The sequence below is a fragment of the Sinocyclocheilus rhinocerous genome, unplaced genomic scaffold (assembly GCF_001515625.1).
Source record: "Sinocyclocheilus rhinocerous isolate Xijiao unplaced genomic scaffold, SAMN03320098_v1.1 scaffold1858, whole genome shotgun sequence".
Lineage (NCBI taxonomy): Eukaryota > Metazoa > Chordata > Actinopteri > Cypriniformes > Cyprinidae > Sinocyclocheilus > Sinocyclocheilus rhinocerous.
In genome coordinates, this window is record NW_015647052.1 from 879,966 (window position 1) to 889,176 (window position 9,211).

The window sequence follows — 9,211 nt, forward strand, 5'->3', positions numbered from 1 at the left end:
TGTCAATATGGGGTGCTGTGTGTACATTAATGAGGAAAAAAAATTAACTTAAATGATTTTAGCAAATGGCTGCAATATAACAAAGAGTGAAAAATTTAAGGGGGTCTGAATACTTTCCGTACCCACTGTATGTGTGTGTATATATATATGTATGTATGTATATGTATATATATTTGATGACAGAATTAGCATTTTTGTGGCACTTTATTCTCATATATATTTAAATAAATTATATGGAATAACAATTTGAAAAAACTAAAAAAAAATTCTTATTTAAATATTATATAATACTTCATTTTAATTAATCAGTCAATATACAATAAAACAGCTCCTGTTTAAATAAAGTAAATATCTAATATTTCCTGACAATTGATGTAACACTTGCGCAGAGAAAGTACTTTTTGATTCAAAAGACATTCCTGAAGTATAACTGGCCATCACTCAAACAGTTCTGTGGGCTGCAGTCCTAAAGGTTAACATGACATCTATTAGCATGATTCAGCTGAAAATATGGTGCCACAGGGACTGAGAGATTCTTGTCCCTGTCATTATCAAATCTATGAGAAATATACGAATACAAAATCCTGCTTAATTTCTTGGTGGCAGATGTAACTGAAATCTGTTCGCCTCAGAACTTCAGAAACGAGACGATGACACAACTGGTGCTATCTTTGATGCTGGTATTTTCCAGCTGTAAATTACGGTGGACCAGTAGTGCACAACACAACGCAATTAAAAAAGCGAACATAAGCTCACAACACAACGACATTAAGCCACAACACAACGACATTAAGCTCACAACACAACGACATTAAGCCACAAGCTTATGTTTGCTTTTTTTAATGTCGTTGTGTTGTGCACTACTGGTTCACCGTAGTAAATATATGTGGGCTGCAGAATATCTGTTTCAAAACACATTTATAGAAGTACATTCTGTTTTCATGAGGTGATCGTCTGCTCATATAACAAATTGTGATGGAGACACTCTTGTTTGATGCCTCAGGGGTTTAACATGAAATCAAAAGTCATAGCATGTATATGTTATTACCTTGTAAAAGTGTCACTTCTTCATACCCATCAGGTCGTTTCACTGTACACATAACACCAAGATAGTAACTAATATTAAAGTATGTAGACAAGAAAGTAATCTCTGATAATAATATATACAGTGTCATAGTAGAGTGGACGTCGCATCATTTCTAATGGAAAGTCTGAGCCATGTTCTCGCTCTCACTCACGACACTTTCCCTCTGGAAAAAAAGCACGATGACTCAGACTCTCTGCTCCTGTTCAGGCTCACTGGACTGCACTGCTTTTCCAACGCTTTAAAACTTTCCCTCAACACACTCATAAGATGATCGCTGAGAATCAAGTCAAAACAAAGAGGGTTGTGAATACCCATAGAAAGAAGATTTTTCTTAATAAAGCTTCTCAGAATTAGTAATGAAAATGTGGCAACTAATGTTGGCTGATATATTAAAAGAGATCCATCACTAACAACTGGCAGTTAATCCTCATGTGTTTCATTAGTGCTGTATTGCGGATAGGATCTCCCGTGTAAGTGCAATGCACCGAAAGCAGTCGCCCAGTTTTCAGCGCAGGATTTATTGTTTCTATAATATACTGGGCTATTTACCAGTCAAAAGTCTTTGAGGCTTATCATATAAAAGCTCAATGTCTCTACAACATATGATTCTGTGTATATGTCAGAAGAATCTCTATAATGGCTGTTGCAAGTGTTCAAACAGAACAGTAAATATCCATATCACATATTTCACCCCAAGCCTTTTACATTGCCCTAAACACTGAAGAATAGCCAGACAGCCAGAGGAAGAAGGAAAACTAAATGCATCATATTTTGATGTAACTTTAAAAATGTAGACAGACACATAATCTAAGTTCAAGCTTTTGAAATTAGTATCTTAGATCATCATTTGAGAGTTTTAAATTACATGTAATAATTCTTTCGAGTTTAATGATTTAAATTTTAAAATTGAATTGTGGTTATGATTCTTGAGCAGCAAATTAGCATATTAGAATGATTTCTGAAGAATTATGTAACACTAAAGACTGGAGTAATGACTGCTGAAAATTCAGCTTAGCACCACAGGAACAAATGACATTTTGCAATGTATTAAAATAGAAAACAGTTATTTTAAATTGTAATAATTTCACAATATTACTGTTTTTACTGTTGTTTTTTTTATTTATCAAATAAATGCAACCTTGGTTATGAAAAAACAAACAAAATTTGAATGAACCCAAACATTTGAATGGTAGTGTAAAATGCAAATATTTATTAATTCAGTTTGAAAAAAAATATGTTTTTGCGTGAGCCCTTACTAGGTTGAATAGTTGACCTGAGGCGCTGCCCTTACTAGACCTAGAAAACGTTGTCATTTATCATTCACAAAAAAATTAGCTGTTTTGATATAAGGCGGCACAGCTACAGGACTGGGAAAAATAAATAAATAAATAAAGTGAGATATGTAATTGAATGTGGTAGACTGTGGGAGAAGAGTCAGAATTCCAGCTGGCACTGCATTCGATACAAGCTTCACAAGTTGACGGCACATGGCCAGATCACCATAAGCTGCTATCCATTCGTATCAACATGTTTTTGAGGACGAAAACATCTCTGGGTTATAGCAAACTTCAAAACTTCAGATCTTACATGTTAACACTAGTGCCAACCCATAGGGAGTTGATGCAGAACTCACAGCATATGCATTTTTGATTCTCTTCTGTTTACTTCTTTAATATGTGCATACATGCTGCCGCACAGCTACTATTCTCAGATACTCCAGCGTGGCGTTCAGGCTCAGATGTGACAGAATGTATAAACAGCTAAACATAAGAAAAGACACTGGCATGCCACATCTCAGTCTCCCATCTGCTGTCTGGGTAGCCTGATAACATTCCCTCTGTACCTTCTATTAAAGTGGATGAGATCGCCATGGCAACCGCCATATCCTGTGATGTGAATTCTGTCTTACACTTGTCACAGCCTAAGAAGCGATACTATTTTGTCACATTAACATGGCTTTTACTTATAGGACTTCTAGGAGTTTTGTGGGAAACAAAAATGTTTTTAGGTCAAATGTTTATGACAAATGTTTTAGGTCAATGTTATGATTATTTTAAAATGCTTCTTCAAAATCTTCATTTAAAGGAAGGGAATTAAATCAAGAAACGTTTTCACACGAGGAAATCACATACACACTTTTCCTTGGATTTGAGGTATTATTGACTTTGATTATCATTTCCATTTCCATGTACACACCATATAATTTTACACTGTATTTTGTAATGGATGACAAAAGAGCAATTACGGCACAAGAGGAAAAATATTACATTGAAAACAACTTAAGGCAAGTCATGTTCTATTCAACATTAGACTTCTTTCGGTTACACTTTATTTCGATAGTCCACTTTAGACATTCTATTAACTATAAGTAACTTTGTAACTACATATCAACTAATTCTCATTAATTTGCAACTACATGTCTACTAACTCTCAGAGTAGACTGTTAGGGTAGGTTTAGGGTTAGTAGAATGTTGACAAAGAAAGTGTTAGAAGATATTAAGCAGACAGTCTACTAATACTCTACTAACTGCTAGTTGACATGTAGTTGCAAAGTTACTTACTGTTAATAGAATGTCTAAAGTGGACTATCGAAATAAAGTGTTATCCTTCTTTCCCCTGTACATTTATACAAATGTCCAGGTTATTTCAATAGTTCAGTGTTGTGCTTGTTTTTTCAATAGCATGACAGTGTCATTGACAATATGCACATCATGTTAATTTTATTCTGGGATTTGATTATGGTTAATGTTTGAGCACATCTGTTCAATTGGGGAGGATCTAAACAGTTATACTTACCACAAATCCAATGCACAACATGGTATGCCGCAGTATTATGGAAACCAGTGAATGCTGTGGTATGAGGAAGTATAGAAAATGACCTCTGACTGTATTATAAAAGCATGCAGTGAATCCCCAGAAGGGCTGACCTATAATCTCACGTCAATAAAACTACAACCAAATATAGCCATACCATGCTGGCAATAGTGCAGCACAGAAATAGATTTTCTCTAATTCAAATGAATATTAGTTCTGAAATTAGCTCTATGCATCTAAGCAAATACAGCAGCAAGCACATTCATTCAATTTCATATGCCTATATAATATAATGCCATCCATCTTGCTGTGGAGCAACAGAAAGATTTAAAAAGAGGAAAAGACTGTGTGATGTCAATTGTGAACATTCTTTAAGGGAGAACTTCTGTAAAAAAAAAAAAAAAAAGAAAAAGAAAAAAAAAAAATGTTGTGCTTGTTTTTTCAATAGCATGACAGTGTCATTGACAATATGCACATCATGTTAATTTTATTCTGGGATTTGATTATGGTTAATGTTTGAGCACATCTGTTCAATTGGGGAGGATCTAAACAGTTATACTTACCACAAATCCAATGCACAACATGGTATGCCGCAGTATTATGGAAACCAGTGAATGCTGTGGTATGAGGAAGTATAGAAAATGACCTCTGACTGTATTATAAAAGCATGCAGTGAATCCCCAGAAGAGCTGACCTATAACCTTAAGTCAATAAAATTACAACCAAATATAGACATACCATGCTGGCAATAGTATAGCACAGAAATAGATTTTCTCTCATTCAAATTAATATTAGTTCTGAAATTATCTCTATGCATCTAAGCAAATACAGCAGCAAGCACATTCATTCAATCTCATATGCCTATATAATAGAACACCATCTTGCTCTGGAGAAACGGAAAGTTTTTAAAAGAGGAAAGGAAAGTGCACTGTCAGAATTGTGAACATTCTTTAAGGGAGCACTTCTGTAAAAAACCTAAGCGCACTTATCAGGCAGATCTCATGCTGGAGCAGTTCATCTTGTTTGGACATTGTTGGCAACACCTCCATTCAAATAATAAATGCAGTGAGAAAGATATTAGTCTCTAAACAAATCACTTCTTCACGTTGAAATGTAGATGTCCAGCCATTATTGGTTTATTTGCATGAGCTCAAAGAATGTACTGAAATGAAATATAATATTTTGTAAATTCACCAGAATATATGTTTTACAAATCAATCAAAATCATGCTATGAGGTATATTTACTCTGACTGTGATTCAGTGGATTATCATCAAATATCCCCCAAACTCCCCCAACATGGGAGGTCTAAAACATCCTCATATCATAAAATCCTCACCACTCTAAAATAAATTGCGTAAGTGAATATAATATTATAATGAGAGCATGAACTGTGTGGACATGTTTGTTTGTGTGTTATTTCTGGTCTGAAACACTGAAGATTTGGATACATAAAGGATGACATTTTAAGAAAAAAAGAAGGGCAAGTGTGATATTAATGTGAGAAAGAAAGAAAACTAGTTTACCCAGACGTTTTTATAACTTTATGCACAGTTTAAAAAATGACCACTGCCTCAGGGTCTAAACCCATGATTCTAATGGGTCCTTTTCCAGAAAACACCTTCATCTCATCTGGAGTTAGACCTGTTCTCCAGGAGTTTTTGGTGGGTTTTGCAGAGCTTGAAAGCCGGAGTGGACTCTTGTTTTGAGGTTATAGCTAACGGATGATGTCTAGGTAATGAAGGTCAGTGTAGAGTGCATTGACTAGCAGGGTCAGAAGACGGTTGCTGTCACACAGGCAGTGACCTGGGTACTTGATGAACTGAATGGCCTGATTCACAGACACATGCAGCTCTGAATACTGCTTATTACTTGGCATTTGCTCCAATACAGATAAGGCCTGAAAAAAGAGAGCAGTCATTCAAGGTACAGCACAATTTATAGGGGATTTGTTTGTGCTATAACAAATTATCATCAAATATCTAAAATATATCCCCATATAACCATCTGAAAGCCAAAGTAGCAAAACTGGAATATGATACTACATTTTTTTTCTAAATTTCAATTCAATTTTTCAAATTCAACAGAAAAATTCCTAAACTTCGCCTAAAATATAGAAAATATTTACATCTTGTCTGCTGATGATGCTATACATTTATCCCATTCCCTGGAAAATCTGACCTGTTGGGCTTTAGCTGGGAGCTGCAGCTCTGTGCCTGGATGAAGACGCAGCTGATTCTCTGAGGGCACCTGGACCAGCAAAAATGTTGACATGCTGCGCGCCACAACCCGAAAACTGAAACACAGGAAGAACAGAAAATGTGAGGCATGCAATTCACAAAGTTTACTTCCGATCTGGACATCAAACCAAAACGGTAATTTCAGTAGTTTTTCAACAACTCTCAATCTTCTCTCACCTGCTAGAAAGTGGGGATTTCCTCCCGAGGCCAATGGCTCCCAAGATGCCTGAGTTCAGTCTTTCCTCACCGAGCTGGGCTAGACGGTTCTGGAACGCCATTAAGGTGAGAATCAGAGTGTCAAGTGCACAGGTGTCCTCTTGATCCACCTGGATCTGCACAAGCTCCAAGAATTTATGCCACCATAAAAACAGCTTTGCCTCATCAGCTGGACCACTGCAGGAACAGACGACACACTCACATAATAAGCACTAAAAGTAAAAGGGGAATTCTTTATTAACTCTGCAATCCTATACTACTTCCAGTCAGGGTTTCTGTGTGTGTCCTTCAACATATGAAAGAGCACACTATATGTGATAAAGTGTATACTACCTAGGAAAGACCTGACTGATCCATGTGTTGAGCAGCACTAAGGTCTTCTTCTCATTCAGGAGGGTTTGCTCCAGGTTCAGCCTCTGGAGGATGTAGACGTACAGCGTGAGATAACTGCCCAGGTTCAGGCTTTCCTGAATGAAGTCCTCAACAGTCAGTTCAGGAACCTGAACAGAGACCAGGATGGGCCCCCAACCAGAGTATTGATCAGCACATCCACCTGAAAAAACACACAAGATATTGCAAGAAGTTGTGGATATTTAAGACTTAATATTTATAAGATGCTAAAACTTATTGTACTCTATAATGGTTCCATCATGCAAATGATGATTCAGCCCAGATGTTTGCTTTTATGATCCTAACAATGTGATTAGGGAGAGGAATAATTTCGAAAGGCTTACGCAGACAGACGGTTTAAAATCTGTGACTAAGCCCAGAACAAGTATGAGCTATTATTACCATCGGTGAAGTAGGAGAGAATACAGGCCTCAGTGGTGCGTGTCATATGACGCACTGAGGCCAGGCATCTGCACGCAGCGGTTAGTAGGGGGAGAACCAAAGGACCCCGAGCTCGCTTTTCCACCCAGGAGTGGAGTTTAGTCCCGAGTCCCTCTGCTGTAGATATGCCAGCTTCATTCAGCAGAGTCAGCATCTCAGCAAACAGACTGCATGTGGCCATGTGCCGCTGCTGGAGGTCTGTCTCTGAACGTGAGGATGAGAAACATTAAGGTCAGTTCATTCAACATAAAGAGAGATATTGTTACTGCCTGTTTGTTGCGTTAAGATGCTGATTAGACATTTATGTGTTAAAAAACTTTTCTGTAAATAAATACTTAACTGAAACAACAGTAGTAGTTAAATGGCTAGTAACTAGCGGTTAATAATGTATTACCACTACCAACAACCACTCAAAAGTTTAGGGTTGGTAACATGGATGCATTAAATCAAAAGTGACATTTATAATGTTACAAAAGATTTCTATTTCAAATGATTGCTGTTCTGCTGGTCACAATATTAGTATAATTTCTGAAGGACCATTTAACCATGAAGTCTGGAGTAATGGCTGCTGAAAATTCAGCTTTACCATCACAGGAATAAATTAAAAAAATTAACCCTCTACCGCATGGTGTAGCCATATGGCAACATACTCTTTGTGTTCATTTCCTTGCCACTGTCTCTTTAAGAGAACATTCTCGGGTTTTTTTGTTGGAAAGAGAAGACCTTAGTTTAGCCAATGATGTGCTTTGATTAAGTCACATGACATGCAGTTTTTTTTCTGTGGCAGATTTCTGACAGATTGCCTTGTCAGTAGTTGCTGAAAGCAAACTAAAATGTCAGTAACAAACAAGGACCATTCCGTGTCACTTCTACAAAAAAATCTAAAACATCACTGTTATGATGTTATGATGACATATTCACCTCTCAAAAAAGTTTTTATAAAATTAGTTTTTGGTAAATCATTCAAATGTATGTGTTGCCAAGCGGCAACACTGTGCAATAGTGGAATGACATTATTACAATAGTTTAGCTAGCTAGCAAGGTCAGCTGCAATCTGTTAAGCTGTAACAATAACAACATTAATACTAGTGAAATAATGTTGATTAGTCGTATGTTAATGGCATTTGTATTATGGATATAATCAAATTGAAATGGCAATTTTACTTTTGATTAAATATGAATACAGGTAACATTACATCAGTGAGCACGGCCATATTCTATGGCAAGGTAAAGAAGAAAAGGGCAGAACTTGCTCTTCCTGCACATGAAAAAACTGCTTTGTGAAGTTTCATATATAAAAAAGGTGATCTTTCAAGGATTAAGGGGGAGATGGAGGGATGGGGGGGCTCATGTTCATAGTCTTCCTCTCATAAGATTGCGTAATGCTGAATTTTCATGAACTGCAATGTTTTTGGTTTTATGTCAGTGTTTTATGATACATTATATACAGTATTATATTTGTTTTAACTGTATAAATTTGCAGTTTAAATAATATTCATGAAAAATGTAATGAAATTAAAACAATTATAAATCATTATTCAGCAAAAAAAGAATAGAATAAATAAAAGGACAAGTTGTTGGAAAGTATGTATAAAGTGTCAATTATAAGTACTGTGTTAAAGCTTATAATAACACCAATTGAATCAACACCAAACAACATTTCTGAGGAAAAATATTAATTATAAGTAAGCTTACACTTATCCTAAGTTTATTAAAATTGAAAACAGTTATTTTAAATTGTAGTAACATTACACAATATTAGGCCTCTTTCAAAAACATTAAAAATCTTGAATGAATGAATGCATGCATGAATGAATATAATTAGAAACTAAATTTGTATTTGGTGTATTTGGTTTAAAATCAGATTCAGTTGGAGAATGGATAGTAAATAGACACGTTCCTCATCTGCTCCTGCATCTAATTCAGAAATTACTGCTCTGCTCTATGAACATACAGTATCTCACAGAAGTGAGTACACCCCTCACATTTTTGTAAATATTTTATTATATCTTTTCATGTGACAA

The 9,211-nt window shown here is 35.9% G+C and overlaps 1 protein-coding gene across 1 annotated transcript in view; it reads right to left on the bottom strand.

Annotated features, from left to right (window-relative positions):
- Positions 1 to 4,343: 4,343 nt before the first annotated feature.
- Positions 4,344 to 9,211, bottom strand: part of LOC107708644 (ectopic P granules protein 5 homolog) — a 26,656-nt gene continuing 21,788 nt past the window's right edge. Inside the window, exons 41-45 of the mRNA XM_016512933.1 lie at positions 7,149 to 7,391; positions 6,690 to 6,909; positions 6,318 to 6,533; positions 6,082 to 6,196; positions 4,344 to 5,800 (exon numbers count right to left, since the gene is read on the bottom strand). Of these exons, the coding sequence (XP_016368419.1) occupies positions 5,618 to 5,800; positions 6,082 to 6,196; positions 6,318 to 6,533; positions 6,690 to 6,909; positions 7,149 to 7,391 (977 nt within the window). The 3' untranslated portion in view covers positions 4,344 to 5,617. The remainder of the gene's footprint in view (positions 5,801 to 6,081; positions 6,197 to 6,317; positions 6,534 to 6,689; positions 6,910 to 7,148; positions 7,392 to 9,211) is intronic.